Here is a 24,608-nt window from a genome sequence, read left to right on the forward strand (position 1 = left end):
CTAGGGCTCCTGTGGATGCCCCAGTTACAGTGGAAACAGTGAAAAAAAAAAAGTGAAAAAAAATAAGTTGGTGTCCTCCAGAGGTCTTTTAATGATTATGTGCAAAAAATAATTTTTATTAAAATTGTAAAAAAAAAATATTAAAAATGCCACCGTTAGCAGGAACCGTCACCATAGTTGCCTTGTTTTCTCAAACCTATACATGTTATATATGAAAATGATGGACACAAAATAGGTAACCCATTGCAATAATGAATTTGTGTCAGTTTTAATATTTAAGAAATAAAAAGCTATAAAAATAAAAAAACACTTTAATAATTAGCAGTTTCCCTCCTAAATTAAAATTAAGTCCTAGGTGTCAAGTAAAAAAAAAAAAAAAAAAAAACATACAACCCCTTTAACAGCAACTTTCCTGAGGACAGACTACCAAAAGGGCAAGCTATAGATAAGAAGTATTGCCTGAGTAATCTGAAGCTGGGGGTGTTTCCTCTGAAAACATATCAAAGAGCTCCAGATGATCTACAGTACTGCACAGAGAAATGAGTGTAGAATTATAAAATGTGTAATTATTAATACAAATAAAATAGACCAAGTCCAAGAGGTTTAACATAAAAGGTAAAATAAATATTTTATTATCCAGAACCAAAACCTTCTGTAATCCTATATGGTCCTTAAAAAGTTAAAAAAAATTGTGTCAGTCATTCATAGAAAAAAAATGTGCATGACATGTATTTATATTAACCTGAAAATGGACCTTTTAAAAAAAAAAGTTAAAACAAAACAAAAAAAAAAACTATGTACAGTTCTTGAGACCAGTCACAGCTACTTCAAGTTTCAAGACGTTCTCTAGATTGCAGAAAAATCTGACCAGTAGACGGAGAGCAGAGATTAATAATTGGGTTGACCTGGTTGCTAGAGATATCAGGAGATGTAACTAGAAAAGGCCGATAGCCACATTCCGAATGCTGCCCCCTAGGAGAATGAACATTTACTAGCTCCATGTGAAAAGTTGTAGCGGTTTTCTAGGGCTTTACTACCGATGGCCTATCTTTAGGATAGGTCATCAATACAGGATGGATGGTGGTTTAACTCCTGGCACCCCCACTGTTCAGCTGTTTGCAGGAGCTGCTGTGCACCAGAAGCAGTCACAGCGCCATATAAGGTGTAGTGGTCATGCCTGGTTACTGCAGCGCTGCTCCCATTCATTCTAAAGATAGGTCATCAATATAAAAGTCACAGAAAACCCCTTTAAAGTTAGTGGCACACCTGCCCGAAAAGTTGCACAAAACGAAATACAAGTAAACCATCAAGTGTGTCCTCACCCTTAGGCCTCTTTCACGTGTCTGCGTCCATGATGACACCTGTGACAAGATAGGAAGATGTCCAAGGAATTATCCGCGTGCCATTCTATTCTATGTACACTGCTAGGCTGAAAGTTTACTTCCAGAGCATATCCTAGCTACAATCTGTAAAAAACACATACCAAACACGGATGGCCTGTGTTGTGCCCATGGTTTTCGCAGACTCAGACTATAATGTGCATGAGGAATCGGTAATCACAGACAAAAACAGGGCCTGTCATGTCACCATGGCCCCACGTTCCGTGGACACCCCAGACAGCCCACATCTGCTACTAACTGATGTGTGATCGAGGACTTATATGCTGAGGAATAACATAAGCGGCAAAATACCAACATCACTCAGGAGCTTAAATGAATCATACCCCAGGCAACACCTCAGACCCTTTGAGATTGCGGGACCCACAGCAGCCGCCATGGTAGATACAGCAGTTTGTACATTCTGCTTTTATATGGGATTTCTCACTAGTCTTTTCCAGCTTTCCATATTTATGACCTATCCTTACAGGATCAGTGGTGGTTTGACCCCTCACTAGGCAGCCGCTAGTAAGAGTCACGGCCACCGGGGAAAACACAGTGTACGGAGCCAGAGGCTCTGCGTAGTATGTAGTGGCCATGCCAGGTTAGTGCAGCTCAACTCCCATTTTTGTCAGTGGAAGCTGAGCTCAGTGTTAAAACCCCTTTAAAAAGGAGCTGTGCACACTTACCTGCTTCCCAACGCTGGATCCCGCCTCCTGAGCTCTCCTTCCAGGTTGGACGCTGCTGCAGCCAATCGCTGTGACCTGTCAAATGGTTACATGATGCAAGAGGTGCTGGTCACCGATTGGCTGCAGCGGCGTCCAACTGGAAGTTTACATTCAGCGACCTGAGTGGAGCCCGAAGAGGGAAGGAGGTAAGTATGCCTCCCTTTGCAGGTCTGCCCCTCCCCAACTAAGCACAACCCCTTTAAGTGAGGACGCTTCCTGACCATGTGTGGAGAGCATGTTGAAGACCTAGCACATTCAACTACTCCAGGATCTCCTTTCTTTGCTGTAAGATCTTCGGTGATGCTTCTTCTCTTTATGATTATGCCTAGTCTTTTCCCTCCCTTTGTTTTTGCTACGTTCGGAGCTGACACTTCTTCTCCGCGGGCTATGATCCCTAGAGGAATGCTTTTTGTGCGACTTCTTCAACTTTCTGTGATCATCCTCCTCCTCTCCACTCAAGTCCCGTTTGTGTTTTGCCTTACACATGTGCACTGTATCCTGAGTGTGGCTATGCTTACTAGCTTTAGACTGTCTGTGAGTGTTGTCCATTTTACTAGGACGCGTTTCACTTTCCTTCAACAGTACATCTAGATCTTTATTTCCTGAATTTTCATGATGCATCTTATTGCCTAGAATGCTGGTGAGTGAATACAGAGGGCGGCCTGGATTCAGGATATTCATCGGTTTGTATTCCTGGAGTCGGGCGTCTTCTACACAGGCTCCATTTACTGCATGAAGAGTTGGAGTTGCATAGTGGCTATAAGGCCGGAGTGGCTCGTAGTCTGGTAGGGTTTGTGTTGAGGTAGATGTGACATAGTTCATAGAGTCAGGAGGGAGGTTTTCACTGGGGTTGAGAGGGTAAATCTGCTGGGGTTTAGGGTCTTCTTTCATTTGGGAAGCAGAGTACAAGTTCCTGTTGAGTAGACTGTTTAACAATTTTTCTCTCAACTCTCTTTCCTTCCGATGTAAGCTTAGGGTCCGCTGCTTCTCCTCCTCAACTCGCCTGAGTTCTGTCTCCTGTTGCCTTCTCCGTTCTTCCAGCTGCAAGAGACGAAGTCTCTCTGCTTCTTTCTCCTCCTGCTCACAAATCTTTGCAGCCTACGAAACAAGCCAAGATAAAGTCTATTCAATTCATCTGAATGGCTTTCCAGAGTACACAATGTAACTGAAGTGGGGATTATTTCACAGTAAAGGGGGTTGTCTCCCTTCAGCAAGTAGCATTTATTATGTAGGTACAGTTAATACAAGGCACTTACTAATGTATTGTGATTGTCCATATTGCTTCCTTGGCTGCCTGGATTCATTTTTTCCATTACATTATACACTGCTCGTTTCTATGGTCACTACCACCGTGCAATCCGTCAGCGGTGGCTGTGCTTGCACACTGTAGCAAAAAGGGACAGCCACTCTGGTGGCCGGGACTGGGTGAGCTCATATAGGCTGGTTCTTTTTTCTATAGTGTGCAAGCAAGACTACTGCTGCTGGATTGCAGGCTGGTCGTAACCATGGAAACAATAACTGTATAATGTGATGGAAAAACAACAAAGGAAGCAATATGGATAATCACAATACATTAGTAAGTGCCTTGTATTAACTTTCTCTACATAATAAATGCTATTCGCTGAAGTGAAACAGCCCCTTTACTGGACGATTCTTGCTAAATTAACTAGAAAACATGTTCAAATCTAATATATAAAGCTAAGTGTATGTGTGCGCGAGCATGTATGTCCCCTAAAGGAATCAGCACCGTCGCATTTACAATCACGGAATTTGGCACACAGGTACATCAGGTGTCCGGGAAAGTTCTAGACTGGGTCTCAGCTCTGTAGAAAGGTACCATTCCTGAGATATTCCCAAAAAATGCATTGGCCAATAGAAGCCTGGTCACAGGACCCTTATCAGCCAACTAGACATTAAGCCAGTTAAAATAACGGGCGCAAGAACAGTAGTGCATAAACATTAGTAGGAACAGTCTATACTAAATGGCAAGGGAACTTGACCACACTGACTGGTGGCTGTGGCTGGTTGCCGAGACTGGCAGCTGTGGCTGAGACTGCTGGCACTGACTGATGGCTGTGGCTATATGACTGGTACTGACTGCTGGTAGCGAATGGTGGGTCAGACTGCTGACAGGGGCTCCTCTCTATATGGCTGATAGTGCTGGGACTGACAAACAGAAATGGCGGCTGGGACTGAAACAGAAATGGCGGCTGGGATTGAAAAAAAATCATGTTTTTGTGTTCCCATTTTCTGAAAGCCATATTTTTTTTAATTTTTGGGCTACTGTCTTAGGTAGTGTCTCATTATTTGCTGGAAGAGATGATGGTTTGAATTGGTACCATTTTGGGGCACGTATAAATATTCGCTCGCTTGGTATTACACTTTTTGTGATTTAAGGTGATAAAAAAATGGCTTTTTTGCCACATTTCTTTTTTTTTTTACGGCGTTCACCAGACGGGTTGGATCACATACTATTTTTATAGAGCAGGTTGTTACGGACACAGCGATGCCTAATATGTGCATTTTTTTTAATTATAGTTTACACAATAAAAGCATTTTTGAAAAGAAAAATCATGTTTTTGCGTTTCCATTTTCTGAAAGCCATATTTTTTTATTTTTTGGGCGATTGTCTTAGGTAGGCTCATTTTTTGCGTGATGAGATGACGGTTTGATTGGTAACATTATGGGGCACATATGACTTTTTGATTGCTTGGTATTACACTTCTTGCGATGTAAGGTGATAAAAGAAATGGCTTTTTTGCCACATTTATTTATTTTTTTTTTTTTTACGGCGTTCACCAGACGGGTTGGATCACATACTATTTTTATAGAGCAGGTCGTTACGGACATGACAATACCTAATATGTGCATTTGTTTAACTTTATTTTATTCAATAAAAGCATGTTTGAAAAATATATATATCGTTTTTGTGTCTCCATTTTCCGAAAGCCATATTTTTTTATATTTTTGGACGATTGGCTTATGTAGGGGCTCATTTTTTGTGGAATGAGGTCACGGTTTAATTGGTGCTAATTTTGGATACATATGACTTTTTTTTATCACTTTTTATACCATCTCTTTTTTTTTTATGGTGTTCACCATGCGGTAAAAGTAACATGATCCTTTTATAGATCAGGTCCTTACAGACACGGTGATACCATGTTTAGTGATTTTTATTTTTTACATTTTTAACCAATTATGTGTGGATATAGTAATCAATGCGCGCTCTGCAACTTGAAAGGGGGGTGGGGGGTGTTGTGTGCAGGAGGCATTAACCCTTCAAGCATCGGGCCAATGGTTAGCCCCTTCCAGACCCGTGGCATGGAAGGGGTTAAACGTCTGTTTCATGCAGTGTGTTAGCTGGACATTACAGCTAACACTCTGCCCGCTGCCATCCTGAAAGGGGTGGGGGTAGGGGGTGCTGCGCGCTCTGCATCTTTTGAGCTGAGAGAGGAGTGGACGGCGGCGGGGGAACTGTGGCAGGAGCAGACGGCGGCGGTGGAGCTGTGGCCTCAGAGGTATCTATGGGCAGTCAGGCTGCAGGGAAACTTGTGTGTAGCGCTGTGTCCATGTGGAGCGCTGTGTCCTGATCGGACGCCGCGCATGCCCAGTGCAAAACAGGTGACACACACACAGACTATTATTATAGATAGAAGCTCGTAGGCCCTTAGTCTCCACATACACATCATTTTACACCAGGTTTCAATAACAACCCAGCCATTCCTCACTGCTGTAGGTCAGCTTTAAAGGAGTGCCTAATAGCACTTACAGTTGCAAGAAAAAGTATGTGAACCCTTTGGAATGATATGGATTTCTGCACAAATTGGTCATAAAATGTGATCTGATCTTCATCTAAGTCACAACAATAGACAATCACAGTCTGCTTATACTAATAACACAAAGAATTAAATGTTACCATGTTTTTATTGAACACACCATGTAAACATTCACAGTGCAGGTGGAAAAAGTATGTGAACCCCTAGACTAATGACATCTCCAAGAGCTAATTGGAGGGAGGTGTCAGCCAACTGGAGTCCAATCATTGAGATGAGATTGGAGGTGTTGGTTACAGCTGCCCTGCCCTATAAAAAACACACACCAGTTCTGGGTTTGCTTTTCGCAAGAAGCATTGCCTGATGTGAATGATGCCTCGCACAAAAGAGCTCTCAGAAGAACTACGATTTAGAATTGTTGACTTGCATAAAGCGGGAAAGGGTTATAAAAGTATCTCCAAAAGCCTTTCTGTTCATCAGTCCACATTATAGCGTTGTTGCGATACCAAATTTTTGATTCGGTTTCGATACCATGCGAAAAAATAAACCAAAAAAGCCACGTGCATTCCGCATTTTAAAAAATGCTGAATCGTGCAGTTTTTCGTTTTTTTTTCTGTTCCAGCGTTCACCGCATAGATTTTTTAAATATTTTAATAGTTTGGACTTTTCTGACGTGGCGATGTGTGATATGTTTATTTATTGTCTATACATTTTATATGTGAAATTGGGAAAAGGGGTGATTCATACTTAATATTTTGGTGTTTTTTTTTTACACTTTTTATTTAAACTATTTCCCCCCTTAGGGGCTAGAACCTGGGATTTTTTTTTCATCTTTTGTCCTATTCACCCTGATAGAGCTCTATCAGGGTTAATAGGACTTCACACTGTCCCTGCTGCTCTGTGCACACAGCATCAGGGAGGTTACCATGGCAGCCAGGGCTTCAGTAGCGTCCTGGCTGCCATGGTAACCGATCGGGGCCCCAGGCTTACACTGCTGGGGCTCAGATCAGAAGCTGCCACTGCACCACCAATGAGGGGGAGAGGACCCTGTGGCCACTGCCACCAATGATTTTAATACTGGGGGGGCACTGTGCCACCAATGATTTTAATGGGGTGGGGGCGCACTGCGCCACCAATGATAATTACCCCTTAATACAGGAGGCGGGTACTGGCAGATCAGTGGCAGTTAATCCCTCAGGTGCCGCACCTGAGGGGTTAACTGCCGCTGATCGCTGCTCCCTGTCAGGGGCAGGGTGCCGGCAATGCGATTCTGCTGGCGGCACCCGCCTCCTGTATTATGTGTTAAAGTCTGGACCCATAAAGAAGTGTTTAAGTATTAGGCTACACAGAGCGGCGCCCAGAGATGTCCCAGCACTTACTATTATTCCTGGGCGCCGCTCCGTTCGCCTGCTGTGCCCCATTACTGTCTCCTCTCCTGTTCCATATGCTAATTACTATCGGAGCAATGGGGAGGAGACATCAGCTTCTCTAGTGGGCGTTCCTTCTCCCTGGCTGTAGCGCAGGGAGAAGGAACGCCCACTAGAGAAGCTGATGTCTCCTCCCCATTGCTCCAATAGTAATTGGCATATGGAGCAGGAGAGGAGACAGTAATGCGGGTACAGCGGGCGAACGGAGCGGCGCCCAGGAATAATAGTAAGTGCTGGGACATCGCTGGGCGCCGCTATGTGTAGGAAAAGTCCTATCATTGGTGGCGCAGTGCGCCCGCCCCTCTCTCCGTTCATTGGTGGCAGCAGCAGCACAGGGGGAGGGAGACACTGCTTCCTTCTTCCCTGTGCTGCTGAGGGAACATGAGCGCGCTCACAGCAGCGCGCTCATGTTCAGAGATACTAGACTGCGCAGCAGCGCAGCCCAGTATCGAAAAAATGGAAATCCCGGTAAAGTATCGATTGGGTATCGAAATTTCGATACCCGCAACAACCCTACCACAGTAAGACAAATTGTCTATAAATGGAGAACGTTCAGCACTGCTGCTACTCTCCCTAGAGTGGCCGTCCTGTAAAGATGACTGCAAGAGCACAGCGCAGACTGCTCAATGAGGTGAAGAAGAATCCTAGAGTGTCAGCTAAAGACTTACAAAAGTCTCTGGCATATGCTAACATCCCTGTTAGCGAATCTACGATACGTAAAACACTAAACAAGAATGGATTTCATGGGAGGATACCACAGAGGAAGCCACTGCTGTCCAAAAAAAACATTGCTGCACGTTTACAGTTTGCACAAGAGCATCTGGATGTTCCACAGCAGTACTGGCAAAATATTCTGTGGTCAGATGAAACCAAAGTTGAGTTGTTTGGTAGAAACACACAATACTATGTGTGGAGAAAAAGAGGCACAGCACACCAACACCTCATCCCAACTGTGAAGTATGGTGGTGGGGGAATCATGGTTTGGGGCTGCTTTGCTGCGTCAGGGCCTGGACGGATTGCCATCATCAAAGGAAAAATGAATTCCCAAGTTTATCAAGACATTTTGCAGGAGAACTTGAGGGACATCTGTCCACCAGCTGAACCTCAACAGAAGATGGGTGTTGCAACAGGACAAAGCATAGAAGTAAATCAACAACAGAATGGCTTAAACGGAAGAAAATACGCCTTCTGGAGTGGCCCAGTCATAGTCCTGACCTCAACCCGATTGAGATGCTGTGGCATGACCTCAAGAAAGCGATTCACACCAGACATCCCAAGAATATTGCTGAACTGAAACAGTTCTGAAAAGAGGAATGGTCAAGAATTACTCCTGACCGTTGTGCACGTCTGATCTGAAACTACAGGAAACGTTTGGTTGAAGTTATTGCTGCCAAAGGAGATTCAACCAGTTATTAAGTCCAAGGGTTCACAAACTTTTTCCACCTGTACTGTGAATGTTTACATGGTGTGTTCAATAAAAACATGGTAACATTTAATTCTTTGTGTGTTATTAGTTTAAGCAGACTGTGATTGTCTATTGTTGTGACTTAGATGAAGATCAGATCACATTTTATGACCAATTTGTGCAGAAATCCATATCATTCCAAAGGGTTCACATACTTTTTCTTGCAACTGTAGTACCTTATTTCCAGATGTGCCTTTGTTCCAGCAATAGGTGTTTTTATCCCATGAAAATCCAGTTTATTGGGTATGCAAAGAGCCAGTAAGGTGCCCAGAGGGGCGTTACTCTTGCAGGAAGGAGCCCAGACACGCCTCCTACACATTGAAGCCATAACTCTGCCCCCCTTTTCCTGGGCTCCTTTCTGCAAGAGTGACGCCCCTCTGGGCACCTTACCGGCTCATTTGCATACCCAATAAACTGGATTTTCAGAAGATAGAAAACATCTATTGCTGGAACAAAGGCACATTTAGAAATAAAATACTAACTGCTATAAGGCTATGGCTTTACTTCAATAGCGATTATCCTGGTGACAGATTTCCTTTAAAGGGGCAGGGCGCTGTGGATGACACTGTTAAGGGAGCGGAGTGCTGTGGAGATCACAGTTCAGGGGGCAGGTAGGGTGGCCATTGAGGCCACCCCCAAAAGACAGACTTAAAAACCCCGCCCCAGGTCCCGCTAAGACAAGCCCTCTTCCCGGTTAGGGCCACACACACACACTCCGCAGCCGACAGGGATTGAAAAAATGAAGGTAAAAAATCAACTTCTGACAGCTGCAGGGGTGGGAGGGAGGGTGACTTTCTCCCTGCAGCTCACACAGCACAGTGCTGCTGTCTGAGAGTGAGCTGTTTAAAAGGACATCCCTGTGTTCGTCCAGGCCCTGCTCCAGACTGTCCTGCCTAAAACCGGACTTCTGGCCACCCTAGGGGCAGGCTGCTGTGGAGGTCCCTGTTAAGGGAGCGGGGCACTGTGGAGGTCCCTGTTAAGGGAGCGGGGCACTGTGGAGGTCCCTGTTAAGGGAGCGGGGCACTGTGGAGGTCCCTGTTAAGGGAGCGGGGCACTGTGGAGGTCCCTGTTAAGGGAGCGGGGCACTGTGGAGGTCCCTGTTAAGGGAGCGGGGCACTGTGGAGGTCCCTGTTAAGGGAGCGGGGCACTGTGGAGGTCCCTGTTAAGGGAGCGGGGCACTGTGGAGGTCCCTGTTAAGGGAGCGGGGCACTGTGGAGGTCCCTGTTAAGGGAGCGGGGCACTGTGGAGGTCCCTGTTAAGGGAGCGGGGCACTGTGGAGGTCCCTGTTAAGGGAGCGGGGCACTGTGGAGGTCCCTGTTAAGGGAGCGGGGCACTGTGGAGGTCCCTGTTAAGGGAGCGGGGCACTGTGGAGGTCCCTGTTAAGGGAGCGGGGCACTGTGGAGGTCCCTGTTAAGGGAGCGGGGCACTGTGGAGGTCCCTGTTAAGGGAGCGGGGCACTGTGGAGGTCCCTGTTAAGGGAGCGGTGCACTGTGGAGGTCCCTGTTAAGGGAGCGGAGCACTGTGGAGGTCCATGTTAAGGGAGCGGAGCACTGTGGAGGTCACTGTTAAGGGAGCGGGGCACTGTGGAGGTCCCTGTTAAGGGAGCGGGGCACTGTGGAGGTCCCTGTTAAGGGAGCGGGGCACTGTGGAGGTCCCTGTTAAGGGAGCGGGGCACTGTGGAGGTCCCTGTTAAGGGAGCGGGGCACTGTGGAGGTCCCTGTTAAGGGAGCGGGGCACTGTGGAGGTCCCTGTTAAGGGAGCGGGGCAATGTGGAGGTCCCTGTTACGGGAGCGGGGCAATGTGGAGGTCCCTGTTAAGGGAGCGGGGCAATGTGGAGGTCCCTGTTAAGGGAGCGGGGCACTGTGGAGGTCCCTGTTAAGGGAGTGGGGCACTGTGGAGGTCCCTGTTAAGGGAGCGGGGCAATGTGGAGGTCCCTGTTAAGGGAGCGGGGCACTGTGGAGGTCTATGTTAAGGGAGCGGAGCACTGTGGAGGTCTATGTTAAGGGAGCGGAGCACTGTGGAGGTCTATGTTAAGGGAGCGGAGCACTGTGGAGGTCTATGTTAAGGGGGCCGGGAATAATGGAGGTCACAGTTAAGGGAACTGTAATCTATGGTCAGTGTTAAGGGAGGTGGGACCTGCACCTATCAGTCATTAATCGCATATCCTAGCGACATGTCCCCATTGTCTGAGATGGCAAAACCCCTTTCAATTCAACTATAAAATGGTGGAATTAGAAAGGGCAACTTGTCCCACAAAACACAAGCCCCCATACAGCTATGTGAACTGAAAAATAAAAAAGTTATAGCCCCGGAAAGGCAGGGAGTGAAAAATGAATGCGCAAAAACAAAACCTCTGAGGCTGAAAATGATTAAAGTGACACAGTCATCTATAGATGGCTATTGGTTAAGACAACACCAGTTTATGTGCCTTATGAACCACAATGGAGAGCATCTGTAAAAAGGGGCTTCCATTCTCGTACACTGGAGCTGTACAATCAAGTGAATGGCCACCTTAAAGGAGCCGTTTGCCTTTGGAGGAGGGGGGGGGGGGGGTCCTTTCTACCAGACTAGACTTGTGAACGGAAGCATACTCACCTGCTCCCCGCTGCTGGGTTCGGACTCCTTCAGTTCCCTGACACTCCTGGCTCACTCTGGTCTCCGTGTGACAACATCTGGTTTGACACAAGCCACCTGGCCGCAGTGGTGACATGTATGCGACACTGGGTCACTCTCTAATGAGACCATCCTCCGTCGCTGACATTCCCTGCTGCTCCCCACTTCCTGTCCCGACTTGGCAGGTGGTAAATGCCAGGAGAGACCCTGCTCAGCCAATTACTGGCTGAGGTAGGTCTTCACTAAGGCCAGCAGTTGGCCGAGTGAGCCTTTCCTGGCATGTCAAGCCAAGACAACTGGAGATCAGTGAGCAACAAAGCAGCTAGAACATCAGCACTGGAGGACTGCTGAGGGCAAGTATGGGTTCTTTTATGTTTTTAAGTCCCTTTGAGCCCAATGCAACCCATTTGTGACGGTATAAACCCTGTAATGCTGTCTATATCTCATGTTGGTTTCTGCAGGAGAGATGAGTTTCTTATGGAAAAGTTGGTCACTAGAGAAAGCCCATTACATAAAGAGGTGCTCACCTTCACTCTGCTTAGAAGCTCCACAATTAACCTGATGGACTGCAAATTCCTCTGAGCCAGTAAAAGCTTTCTCTCCTCAAATCGGATTTTCTCCTGCAATCTCTTTTGTTCCTCTGCCTGCATTTTTTGTAGTTTTTTCTTAGTCTTGCGAGCTTCCCGCTCTCTCTGCTTCTCCTCCTTCTTTTTTATCTTATCCTTCCGTTTTCTCTCTTTCTCCAGCTCCTCCAGTTCTTTTTGCTTGCTTTAAGACAAACAGTGCATGTTAGCAAGACAATCTGTCCATTTACGGTGTAAATTCACACGAGTGATCCGAGGTGGTCTTACCGTTCCTCCTCCTTTTGTCTCTCTTCAGCTTCCTTCTCTTTTCTCTTCTGCTCCTCTCGCTTCTGCTCTAGCTCCTGTAATTTTTGTCGCTCAATTTGGCGCTTTTTTATAGATGCCTCACTCAGATGCTTGGTTGAGTCGAATGAAACCTTTCAAAGATAATAAATGCCATGACTTAGAAGAATTTTATCGGTTGTGATTTTTACCCTCTATGACAGGGGTCAGCTACCTCCAGCCGACGTGAAACTACAGCTCCCAGCATATTCCATTCACTTCTAATGGAGTTTCAAGAGCAGCCTAGTGAGTGGTCATCATGCTTGGAGGAGTAGTTTCACCTTAGGGCTCTTTCACACTTGCGTTGTTCTTTTCCGGCATAGAGTTCCATCGTAGGGGCTCTATGCCGGAAAAATCCTGATCAGGATTATCCCAATGCATTCTGAATGGAGAGAAATACGTTCAGGATGCATCAGGATGTCTTCAATTCCGGAACGGAACGTTTTTTGGCCGGAGAAAATACCGCAGCATGCTGCGCTTTTCGCTCCGGCCAAAAATCCTGAACACTTGCCGCAAGGCCGGATCCGGAATTAATGCCCATTGAAAGGCATGAACCCGGATCCGGCCTTAAGCTAAACGTCGTTTCTGACGTTTAGCTTTTTCTGAATGGTTACCATGGCTGCCAGGACGCTAAAGTCCTGGCAGCCATGGTAAAGTGTAGTGGGGAGCGGGGGAGCAGCATACTTACCGTCCGTGCAGCTCCCCGGGCGCTCCAGAGTGACGTCAGAGCGCCCCACGCGCATGGATGACGTGTCGCATTGATCACGTCATCCATGCGCATGGGGCGCTCTGACGTCATTCTGGAGCGTCCCGGGAGCCGCACGGACGGTAAGTATACTGCTCCCCCGCTCCCCACTACTACTATGGCAACCAGGACTTTAATAGCGTCCTGGCTGCCATAGTAACACTGAACGCATTTTGAAGACGGATCCGTCTTCAAATGCTTTCAGTTCACTTGCGGAGTTACGGATCCGGCGGGCTCTTCCGGCAAATGGTGTACACGACGGATCCGGACAACGCAAGTGTGAAAGAGGCCTTAGGTGTAACGCCAAAGGTTGCTGATCCTTGCTCTATAAGAATGCTGGAGAGTAGAAGGAAAATCAAGAAAAAGGGAGAAAATTGGGATTAAACTCGATAATTGCCCATAAAGGGGTTGTCCACTACTTTGCAAGTGGATAGGGAGTACTTCCCTCCCTTGCACAGTGAAAGAAGCTGGCTACTGCTCCCACAGACTTGAATGAGAGTGGACAACCCCTTTAAAGGGGATGTGTCATTACAAGAAATTATCCCCCATCCATAACATAGGCGATAAGAGTCAGATTGGAGTGGGTAGGGCGTGCCAACATGAAGAAAAATTCCTTCCTGGTGGCACGTGCAGCTGCTCCTCCCCTACAGACACAGAAACCAACATCTGGAGTGCAGTCATTGGGGTTGGTAGGTCACACTTTGTATCAGTCATACAATGGATCCCTCACACCATGATGTGGACACACCTTTAAAACACTTAAAAGGAGATTTTTGTGAAACTCACCTGTAAAATCTTTTTCTCGTCTTTTCCATTGGGGGACACAGACCATGGGTATAGCTTAGAGATATTACTAGGAGGGACACTATGCAAAAAAAGAAGCTCCTCCTCCTCGGGCTATACCCCCAGGCACCTCCAGGAGAACTTCAGTCGTTGCAAAAGCAGTAGGAGAAGGAGAACGGAAATAAAACACAATGGAAACCATCACACCGCACACCATAAGGCGAAAACCATAAAAAAAGGGGCGGGAGCTGTGTCCCCCAATGGAAAAGACGAGAAAAAGATTTTACAGGTGAGTTTCACAAAAATCTCCTTTTCTCGTTCATTCCATTGGGGGACACAGACCATGGGACGTCCCAAAGCAGTCCATGGGGTGGGAACAAGAAACAAACCCAACACCGCCTGGAATAAGTGTACCGCAGTTAAACAGGAACCACAGCCTGCAATACCCTGCGCCCAAAAACAGCATCAGCCGAGGCTAGAGAGTGTAGCTGATAAAACTTTGTGAAAGTATGTAAGGACGACCAAGTGGCCGCCTTACACAACTGGGAAACGGATGCGCGATTGCGTCTAGCCCAGGAAGCTCCCACTGCCCTTGTGGAGTGAGCAGTAATCCGTGACGGCGGAACCTGGCCACGAGCGCGATAGGCCGCAGCAATAGCGGAACGGATCCACCGCGCCACGGTGACCTTGGAAGCCGCCAGGCCCTTACGAGACCCTTCAGGAATCACAAAGAGAGAGTCTGAACGCCGGAAGGAGGCAGTAGCCCCCAGGTACACCTTCAGAGCCCTGACGACGTCCAGAGAGTGGAGAGCGCATTCCTTGGGGTTCGCCGGAGAAGGACAAAAAGAGGGCAGGACAAGATCTTCGTTAAGGTGGAAGGGAGAAACCACCTTGGGCAAAAAAGAAGGCACCGGTCTGAGCACCACCTTATCCTGGTGAAAGACCAGAAAAGGTTCTCGGCAGGAAAGTGCGGCCAGCTCCGAAACTCGCCTGATGGAGGTTATGGCCACCAGAAAAACCACCTTCCAGGTAAGTAAAACCAGAGAGATCTCCCTCAGAGGCTCAAAAGGCGCCGACTGAAGGGCGCGCAGAACCAAGTTGAGATCCCAGGGGGGCAAGGGAGGCACATACGGGGGAACAGAATGCGCCACCCCCTGCAGGAAGGTTTTCACAGGTCTCAAAAAGGCAATGGACTTCTGAAAAAAGATAGCCAAAGCAGAAACCTGACCCTTCAAAGAACTGAGCGACAGACCCATGTCAAGGCCGGATTGGAGAAAGGACAGCACCACTGGGACAGAAAAACGTAGGGGCGGGTAGCCCGACTTCTCACAAAAAACCAGGAAGGCCTTCCAGGTGCGATAATAGATCCGTGAAGAAGCCGGCTTCCGAGCCCTGATCATGGTTCTCACCACCGCCTCAGAGAAGCCTCTCTTCCTTAGGATGGAGGTCTCAACAGCCACGCCGTTAAACGCAGCTGCCGTGAATTCTGGTGGAAGAGTGGCCCCTGAGACAGGAGATCCTCTCTGTCGGGTAGCGGCCAAGGAACGTCGACCAACATACGAGCGACGCTGGAGAACCAGGCGCGACGAGGCCAATCCGGGGCGACGAGAATGGTTGGTATCCCCTCCGCCTCTATCTTGCGCAGCACCTTCGGCAACAGAGGAATCGGAGGGAAGACGTAAAGGAGGCCGAACCGCTGCCATGGAGCTACCAGCGCGTCTACCCCGTCCGCCCGCGGGTCTCGAGCGCGGGCTAGATACACCGGCACCTTGTGGTTGAGCCGGGAAGCCATCAAATCTACGTCCGGACGGCCCCATCGGTTGCAGATGTCCTCGAAAACCTCCGGATGGAGAGACCATTCTCCCGGATCCACCCTGGTGCGACTCAGAAAATCCGCCGTCCAATTGTCGACTCCCGGGATATACACCGCCGACAATACTGGGACATGCGACTCCGCCCATAAGAGGATCCTCGCTACTTCCTGCATTACTGCCCGACTGCGGGTCCCGCCCTGATGGTTGACATAAGCCACAGCCGTGGCATTGTCCGACTGAACACGCACCGGGCGAGTTGCAAGGAGAGGAGTCCAGTGGGAGAGGGAGTGGAAAATCGCCCTTAGTTCCAAGACGTTTATCGGGAGACGGGACTCCTCCGTCGACCAGACACCCTGAACTGTGAGGTTCCGGAGAACACCTCCCCAACCGATGAGGCTGGCGTCGGTGGTGACTACCGTCCAGGAGAACGGAAGGAAGGACCTTCCTGACGATAGGTTGAGGGAAGACTGCCACCAAGGGAGAGAAGCTCGAACTTGCCGGGACAGAAGAACAGGAGTGTCTAGACCCCGAGGGCTCTTGTTCCAGAGGGCAAGGATCATTTGCTGTAGCGGACGAGTGTGAAATTGGGCGTACGGAATTGCCTCGAAAGAGGAGACCATAAGGCCCAGCACCCGCATGCACTCCCGAATGGTGGGACGTGGAGAGCGTAGAAGAAACACCACTGCCAGTCGAATCTGGGAAACCTTGGAATCCGGAAGAAACACCCGAGAAATCGAGGTGTCCAAGATCATCCCCAGGAACGAGAGTCTCTGGGAGGGGTGAAGAGAGGACTTGGGAAGATTGATCAGCCACCCGAACCGTTCCAGGGATTGAACGGTGATTCGGACGCTGTCCTCGGCCTGTGGAAGAGACGGAGCTTTTATCAAGATGTCGTCTAGGTATGGTAACAAAGAGATGCCCCTGGTGCGAAGAAGCGCCATGAGAGGCGCCAGAATCTTCGTAAAAACCCGAGGGGCGGTCGCCAACCCAAAAGGTAGGGCGACGAACTGGTAATGACGCCCCCCTATGGCAAAGCGCAGAGAACGATGGTGGGACTCTGCAATAGGGACGTGCAAGTAGGCGTCTTGAATGTCCACAGACGCGAGGAATTCTCCTGGACTCAGAGAAGCAATAACGGAGCGAAGGGACTCCATGTGAAACTTCCGCACCCGTAGAAACTTGTTGAGAAGTTTTAGATCCAAGATCGGACGCACTGACCCCTCCTTCTTTGGAACAACGAACAGGTTTGAGTAAAAACCTGTCCCTTGCTCTTCTGGGGGAACGGGGGAAATGACACCACGGTCCAGAAGAGAGGAGACCGCAAAAAAGAGATCCGAGGCCTTGGCCGGATCCCCCGGAACGCGAGAAGGGAAAAAACGTTCTGGCGGACTGGACGCGAACTCCAACTTGTAACCGGACGTCACCACTTCCAGAGCCCAGGCGTCCAGAACGTGAGCCCTCCAAACTTGTTGAAAGGAGAGCAGACGTCCCCCCACCACGAGGGGTGGGGGCACCCCTTCATGCGGAGGGTTGCTTGGGAGCAGGAGGACGGGCTGACTGCGCCCGAGGCCGCCAAGAAGGCTGGGGCTTGAAGAAAGGCTTCTTGCGGGAGTCCTGGGACCCCCCTGCCGATGAGGACGACGGCGTCCTGGCAGTGGAGAAGCGACGAAAGGACTGGCCCCGGAAACCTGAAGGCCGAGACCGAAAGGGACGCTTGGTCCTGGGCTGAGGTAGATGAGTGCTCTTGCCCCCAGTTGCGGCCGAAATAAATTCATCTAGTTGAGCTCCAAAGAGCCTGGACCCTTCAAAGGGAAGATTAGCGAGTGAACGCTTAGATGAGACATCAGCATCCCACACCTTCAGCCAGACCTCCCTGCGCTGAATGACAGAGAGGGCCGAAATACGGGCAAAGAGGGAGCCGATGTCCATTGAAGCCTCACAGAGATATTTGGAAGCTTGAGACATCTGAATGATAAAATCCAGAGTATCTGCAGAGGCGTCCTGTTCTGACAGATCCTGGTGGTGGCGCTGCAACCACATTGTAAGGGCTCTGGCGACCCAAGCTGACGCGAAGGCCGGTCGCAGGGAAGCGCCCGCCAGGGAGAAGATAGACTTGGAAAGTGAGTCCAAACGTCTGTCCACCGCGTCCTGCAGAGAGGAACCGTCTAGGACGGGAAGGGCCGTGTTCTTGGCTAACCTGGCCACCGGAGGATCTACCTTAGGGGAAGAAGTCCACTTTTCCACTGTGTCAGCTGGAAAAGGATACAGTGTATCCATACGCTTGGTGGCTGAAAACTTTTGATTAGGACGATCCCAAGCTTTTGATAAGACCGCAGTGAATTCCTCATGAATAGGGAACACAGCGGACTCCTGCTTCTTAGGTGGAAAAAGGGAGAACTCCCGACTAGTGGAGGGAGGCGAATCCCCTTGTATATTAAAAGTGTCACGGACGGCTGCCACCAACTCTGTTACCATGGTGGAAAGCTTAGGCAGGGGTTCCCGCTCCGTGACTTCGTCCGATCCGGACAATTCCCCTTCGGATTTGCGCTCCCTGCGGGGGGGAGAGTCAACCGGGCATGCCTCAAGGCGAGGGGGAGAAGCGGAGTCATCCGAGGAGGAATGCTGCCGCTCACGCTGCCTTTTAGAAGTCAGACGCCCTCTGTGAGAGTCACTGAGAGGAGATGGAGTGGTGGCTGCCACAGGGGTAGTAGCCGCCATGCGCTCCATGAAGGACATGGCTGCCTTGGCAACTAAGGCCAGATCAGCTGCCGCATTAGACATGGCGGAGGCCCAGGCGGGTACCGCTGGTTCCGCAGGGGCAGAGGGAGGACCGGGCTGAGCAAGAGAAGGAGGCTGATCCTGTATAGGAGCAGGGCATGAGTCACAAGAACCAGTGACAGAAAAAGGCCTAAGGCATATTTTACATGACTCCAATGGAGCCTGAGAGGGAGCCTTGGAAGGCTTAGGGGCCCCAGGTTTAGGCATGATGGATTCCAATGTAAAAAGATTTCCTACCAGGTTGCCGCAATTCCTACCACCCAGGCAAACAGCAGAAGTCTCCGGTCACTGAGGAACTGCACGGCCACAAACCAGCAGAGTCTCCGGCGTAAGGAGATAACAGGCCGGACGCCGAAGCTCCGCCCCCTTGAGCGCTTCATTGCGGCGCGAAAAAAGCGCGCGCGATTCAAACTACACCCCATAGCCGTACGGCGCAGCAGGGGTTAATGAATGACGGAGCGGTCCGGCGGGGAGCTGCAGAGAGCGCAGCGGCCGCAGTCTAAAGGAACGGAAATAATCATATGCAGAGGCGTCCTGTCTCTGCCGATCTTAAGCTGCCGTTTGAGCTGTAGGCAGGTAGGAAAAATGAAGATAGGGAATCCTCAGCCCTACCCGGAAGGCCCCCTCCTCTAGGAAAAAATGCCCCCAGCAGGTCCTTTTCCAGCTCACCCAGGCGGCCTCAGAGTGCCAGACAAACGACATGAAGATAGGGGGGAGGGAAGAGAGAGAAGGGAGATTGAAGCAGGCAATACTTATCTGCTCAGCATGCTCCCTCGATGTCCAAACCAGCAGGGATTCACCTCTTCAGACATCTGACTCCAAAGGAGGGCAGTGCTCTGGGGAGGGTAGGCAGCAGGTGTCCCAGCAGCTGGTGGGATGCCAGAGCTTACATGTCGAGCCTGGATCCACTTTTCTTCTGTGGGGGAATGGGAGGTAGCCAGGAACCTTCAGAAGACCGTGGCAGACACTCCACAGGGGCCAGGAAAGCGCAATGCTGACCTGCGTCCCCATCTGAAAACAGAAAATAACAAACAGGAGAAGAGTAAGAGTCAACCTCCTTGGACGGACACTAAGCAAAGACTGAAGTTCTCCTGGAGGTGCCTGGGGGTATAGCCCGAGGAGGAGGAGCTTCTTTTTTTGCATAGTGTCCCTCCTAGTAATATCTCTAAGCTATACCCATGGTCTGTGTCCCCCAATGGAATGAACGAGAAAGGGGAATTCCCATTTCGGACACTGGGGGCATATTGCTAGAATGGAGCCCGCAAAGTGCCAGAGGGCGCACTGCGCATGAGAGCCGCCCTCCATTCATTCCTATGGGAGCAAGGAAAATAGCCGAGAAGTGAACGGAGCGGTGGCTGCGCGTGCGCGGTGAGCTTCCTATTCATTTCAATGGGACTTGTGAAAATAGCAGAGCGTGCTGCTCAGCTATTTTACACGCTGCCATAGGCATAAATGGAGGGCGGCCGTGCACGCATGGTGCGTCCTCCAACAGTTTGCGGGCTCCATTCTAATATAGTCAATAACACAATGAGTAATACTCAATTCCTTTTAAAATATTTTAAATTTTATTGAACATTTTTTTAATACTGATTACTTAATAATACTAACAGTAGGGAACCTACTCAATAGGGACAAATTGCAATCACCATTTACAGCTGTATAGTGAAAAAAGGTGCCAGAAATGATAGATAATCCACACCTATTTCATATACAAAGGATGGTATAATATACTAGGTACGTTTATAGATTTATCGGGCCATTACCCAGAATAGTAACAGATTTTACCTCGCTAGGGAATAAATTCTAAGTATAGGTGCAGGCGCCACCTCCTACCGAAATGCCCCCAATGTCCGAGATGGTAATACCCCTTTAATCAGCCTTGCTGATGCTTGTCTGGCTTATGTTAGGATTATGCTGCAGTGATTTATCATCCAAACTGCAGCAATAGGAACCTGAGACTTGACAGTGCCAGACTCTGTAAGGACGCCCCCTACTGACAAGGGGAGTGCTAACGCCTAGTTTTATTCATGTGCTTTCTGGAAAACCAGCTGGATAATGGCACGTAATGCAGAAATCGAAAAGAATCTTCAGATGAAATACAGTGTATTAAGAAGTGCATGTTCTGTCACTCCCTTGAGGAACAGTACGATAATTTTCAGATAACGAGTCAGCTTTGGTAATTGGCCCACTAGAGACCTTTGTGTATGAAACCTGTGCCAACGTCTGGGGAGATAGGAAGCATAACACTACAGATGGGACACCCAGGCCACCTACCTTTATATTACAAGCCACAGCCTTTCCATCTTCACCTTTATGCATAAGCTTCATACCACGCAAAGCATTCATTGACTTCACAAAGCCAACATACTCCTTGTATTGTATATAAGCTTCAAAGTTCAAGTGGCCACCAAAACTAAACGTATGGAAGTTCCTGCCAGTCATTTCTTCTCTATAGGGGTCAAGCATGGGGATATCCACGTTCCTAACCTCACCAAACACACTGAAAACCTTTACAAGGGCTCCTTCTGTAGGTTTCTCAGTGCCAGAATCTTTAGAAGAAAACCACTTGCAAGGAAGGCCTTCTAAATGAATGGTGTCTGGCCTTTCTCCGGGTAAATTTTCATTCATGTCTTCAGCGTCTCGGAAGAAAGAGTCCCAGTCGTGCCTTGTGGGGAAATCTATTTTATATTCGGCAGCTCTGACTTTTAGGATATCAGTGAAGCCACTTAGTTTTATACTTTTACCATCCAGAGCTGCTATGAAAGCTTTGACTAAGCTCTTGTTCTCCACTTCTCCCTCAAACCGTAGGAAGTCAATGGTGCTTTTGGAAATGCGCAATGTGGAGAACTGATGGCTATTCACCATGCCTTTAAGACGCTCCATTACTTCCCAGTTTGAGATGGATTTGCCAGGTTGCTTCAGTTGAGGGAGCGCCACGCTGATGATCAATTTTGAGATGGGCTTTAGATAAAGACCATGCAGTTGACATAGCTCCACAGCTTCGGATGTATCTCGCACTATGGTTGCGGCAGCCATAGTATAGACAGTCCTGTAGAAAATAAGAAACACATCAAGAACCGAGTAAAGGGGGGGGGGAAGCCGTGCTTTCAGATCCTTTGCGGCTGCTCCTTATTTAGTAGGATCAAATCAAGTGTTTATGAAAACACTAGAAAAATAATTCAGTCGTGAAATCCATTGCTAGAGCGTGTGAGGAATGCTGAAGCTGGTGATGTTGTCGGCCTCTGTAGGAGAGGTCACCACAGATCTGGAGGTTGTCTCAGATTCCCGCATGTCCAAAGAAGGCAAGTGGTAGTCTACAGTAATGGAGCCATCTGTCACATGAATAACGCTATGATTGTGCTTTTCAAAGAAATACAGCACCAACCAGATAAGAAACAAAAACCTTGCCCTAAAATCCAACCTTTATTCATAACCCCAAGAAACTAATCTGCCCCGTCCTTTTCCTACCTAAAGCGACATAGCCGCCTATAAAGTCCATTATAAAAGCCACATACCATGAGTACATGTCATGAAGAAGGACCAAAATTGTTACATGGTCTGAAACGCGTTGACGAAACTGTCCTGTATTTGAAGATTTGAACCGCATGAATAAAGTTTTTCCTGCAATGACGTGGAGCTGGATTGGTCTTCCATTAATTGTCTCAACCGCAACCAGGTGCGGTATCCTTGCTCGTCTAGTATTACTGTGAATACCACGAGTACCGTACCGCAGGATCTGTCCACACATTTCATGATTAAAGGGTCATGATTAAAAACGGTCAAGTTTGATATGTGTGGACCGATCCTGCGGTACGGTACTCATGGTATGTGGCTTTTATAATGGACTTTATAGGCGGCTATGTCGCTTTAGGTAGGAAAAGGAAGTGGTCCTGAGGGGATGAATAAAGGTTGGATTTTAGGGAAGGGTTTTTGTTGTTTCTTATCAGGTTGGTGCTGTATTTCATTGAAAACCTGTGGTCGGAGGATCCTGCTAAGGTCATTAATGTGCACCGTATATATTATATGAGACTAATAAGGACATTAATGTGCACTGTATATTATATGAGACTAATAATATAAGATAAAAAACTCCTGAGTTTTTTTTCCAAGATTACTGATCTTTACTTTACACATCCGGCTGTGGTTTGTGACGTTTCGGCCTGTATGGGCTCTTTCCAACTGCTGCGGTTGGTGACTGTGGGTATCATAAAGGGAACCTGTCACCGGGATTTTGTGTATAGAGCTGAGGACATGGGTTGCTAGATGGCCGCTAGCACATCCGCAATACCCAGTCCCCATAGCTCTGTGTGCTTTTATTGTGTAAAAAAAAACAGCATTTTATAGATATGTAAATTAAAGAGAACCTTTCACTGATCCTGACATTGTGAACTAAGTATCATGACATATACAGCGGCGCCCAGGGATCTCACTGCACTTACTATTATCCCTGGGAGCCGCTCCGTTCTCCTGTTATGTCCTCCGGTATGTTGGGGGACTTGGTTATAGTAGGCGGAGTCTGCCCTTGTCCTGTGGGCGTCTCCTTCTCCTAGGCTGCAGCGCTGGCCAATCGCAGCGCTCACAGCCTGGGAGAAAAAAAACTCCCAGGCTGTGAGCTGTGCGCTGCGATTGGCCAGCGCTGCAGCCTAGGAGAAGGAGACGCCCAGCAGAACAAGGGCAGACTCCGCCTACTATAACCAAGTCCCCCAACATACCGGAGGACATAACAGGAGAACGGAGCGGCTCCCAGGGATAATAGTAAGTGCAGTGAGATCCCTGGGCGCCGCTGTATATGTCATGATACTTAGTTCACAATGTCAGGATCGGTAAAAGGTCCTCTTTACCCTTAGAGGAGTCCAGCGTTCTCTGACTCTGAGCCCAGCCACGTTCACTGTGAAGGAGCCCAGCACCGCCCCGCATCCTCCAAATCTCCTCCTTGTTCCCCGACGTCAGAAAGCTAGAGCGCCGTAATCTCGCCATGCGTGAGCTAGCGCATGCGCAGTTCGTACCCCGAGGCTGATGCCAGCACAGGGAAGGAACACTATGCAGACACTGCGCATGCGCTAGCTCGTGCATCGCGAGTTTACGGCGCTCTAGCTTTGCAACGTCGGGGAGCAAGGAGGAGATTCGGAGGATGCGGGGCGGTGCTGGGCTCCTTCACAGTGGGCGTGGCTGGGCTGCGGAAACATTAGTAGCCTCATTTACATATATATAAAAACTTTTTTTTACACAATAAAAGCACACAGAGCTATAGGGATCGGGTATTGCGCATGCGCTAGCTCATGCAATGCGAGATTACGGCGCTCTGGCTTTCGGACGTTGGGGAGCAAGGAAGAGATTCTGAGGATGCAGGGCGGTGCTGGGCTCCTTCTTGCTGGACTCAACTCAGGGTAATTTGCATATGTATCAAATCTGTTTTTTTACACAGTAAAAGCACACAGAGCTATGGGGACTGGGTATTGCGGATCTGCTAGCGGCCATCTAGCAGCCCATTTCCTCAGCTCTATACATCAAATCCCGTGACAGGTTCCCTTTAAGAGTGCAGGTGGTGGAGATGCTCAGACCAATGGCCGCACATCGCTATCCTCTGAGCATCTCCACTCTGATACCCACAGTCACCAACCGCAGCCCATACAGCCGCGTTTGTAAAGATCAGTCATCTTGAAAAAAAAACTCTGGAGTTTTCTATCTTATATTCTCTGGGGCGGTAACCGGACTCCAAGAGATCAGGAGCGGAGTGCGACTAGGATGTGAGCCTAGTAATAACGTCCTGAACACACACATACAGCCCCGCACAGAGGTGACCGCTCCGGGCCCCGCACCTACCTCTGCAGCAGCCACCGCCCGCCGTTACCCGCACATTCAGCCAGGAAGTTCACCGAACCGCTAGGCAATCTGGGATGTGGGCGGAGTTAGGGCGCCGGGAACAGCTTCCGGTTCAGATGCTTGGGTTTCGCAGTGGTTACCATGGAGACACGTAAAGTAGACTGCTTTACCAGAAGTAGATAAGTCGCCATATTGTGTGAGGGCAAAGTTACTTTTCTCACTACCGTTTTTAATCGTTTTTCATTTCATAATCATTTTATCTCTCACCACAAACAATCCATTGTTAATATTATTATTAAAAAAAAAAAAAGTGTTCTGCAGAAAAGTTCCTTTCCGTGCCCTTTTAGCTACACTTCTGCCAAAAGAGCGTCTCCTTCA

General features: G+C 48.7%; 1 protein-coding gene across 1 annotated transcript; it reads right to left on the reverse strand.

Moving 5' to 3' along the window:
* Positions 1-404: 404 nt before the first annotated feature.
* On the reverse strand, positions 405-24,297 carry AKAP17A (A-kinase anchoring protein 17A). The gene is made up of 5 exons (XM_040423728.1): positions 24,231-24,297; positions 20,682-21,456; positions 12,234-12,382; positions 11,910-12,150; positions 405-3,202 (listed from the first exon to the last, which is right to left on the reverse strand). Exons 2-5 carry the CDS (start codon positions 21,441-21,443, stop codon positions 2,360-2,362), a joined length of 1,995 nt encoding a protein of 664 aa, XP_040279662.1. The 5' UTR covers positions 21,444-21,456; positions 24,231-24,297; the 3' UTR covers positions 405-2,359.
* Between the last annotated feature and the right edge of the window lie 311 nt (positions 24,298-24,608).

Source organism: Bufo bufo, chromosome 3 (assembly GCF_905171765.1).
Source record: "Bufo bufo chromosome 3, aBufBuf1.1, whole genome shotgun sequence".
NCBI classification, from domain to species: Eukaryota; Metazoa; Chordata; class Amphibia; order Anura; family Bufonidae; genus Bufo; species Bufo bufo.

What these genes read in the sequence shown, in the direction of transcription:
- AKAP17A (XM_040423728.1), bottom strand. Translation starts at nt 21,443, where the DNA reads ATGGCTGCCGCAACCATAGTGCGAGATACATCCGAAGCTGTGGAGCTA. An exon ending in CTGTGGCTTGTAATATAAAG is followed by an intron (nt 12,383 to 20,681) that starts GTAGGTGGCCTG and finishes TATCTTTGAAAG; the next exon opens with GTTTCATTCGACTCAACCAA. An exon ending in AGCTTCTAAGCAGAGTGAAG is followed by an intron (nt 3,203 to 11,909) that starts GTGAGCACCTCT and finishes CTTGTTTCGTAG; the next exon opens with GCTGCAAAGATTTGTGAGCA.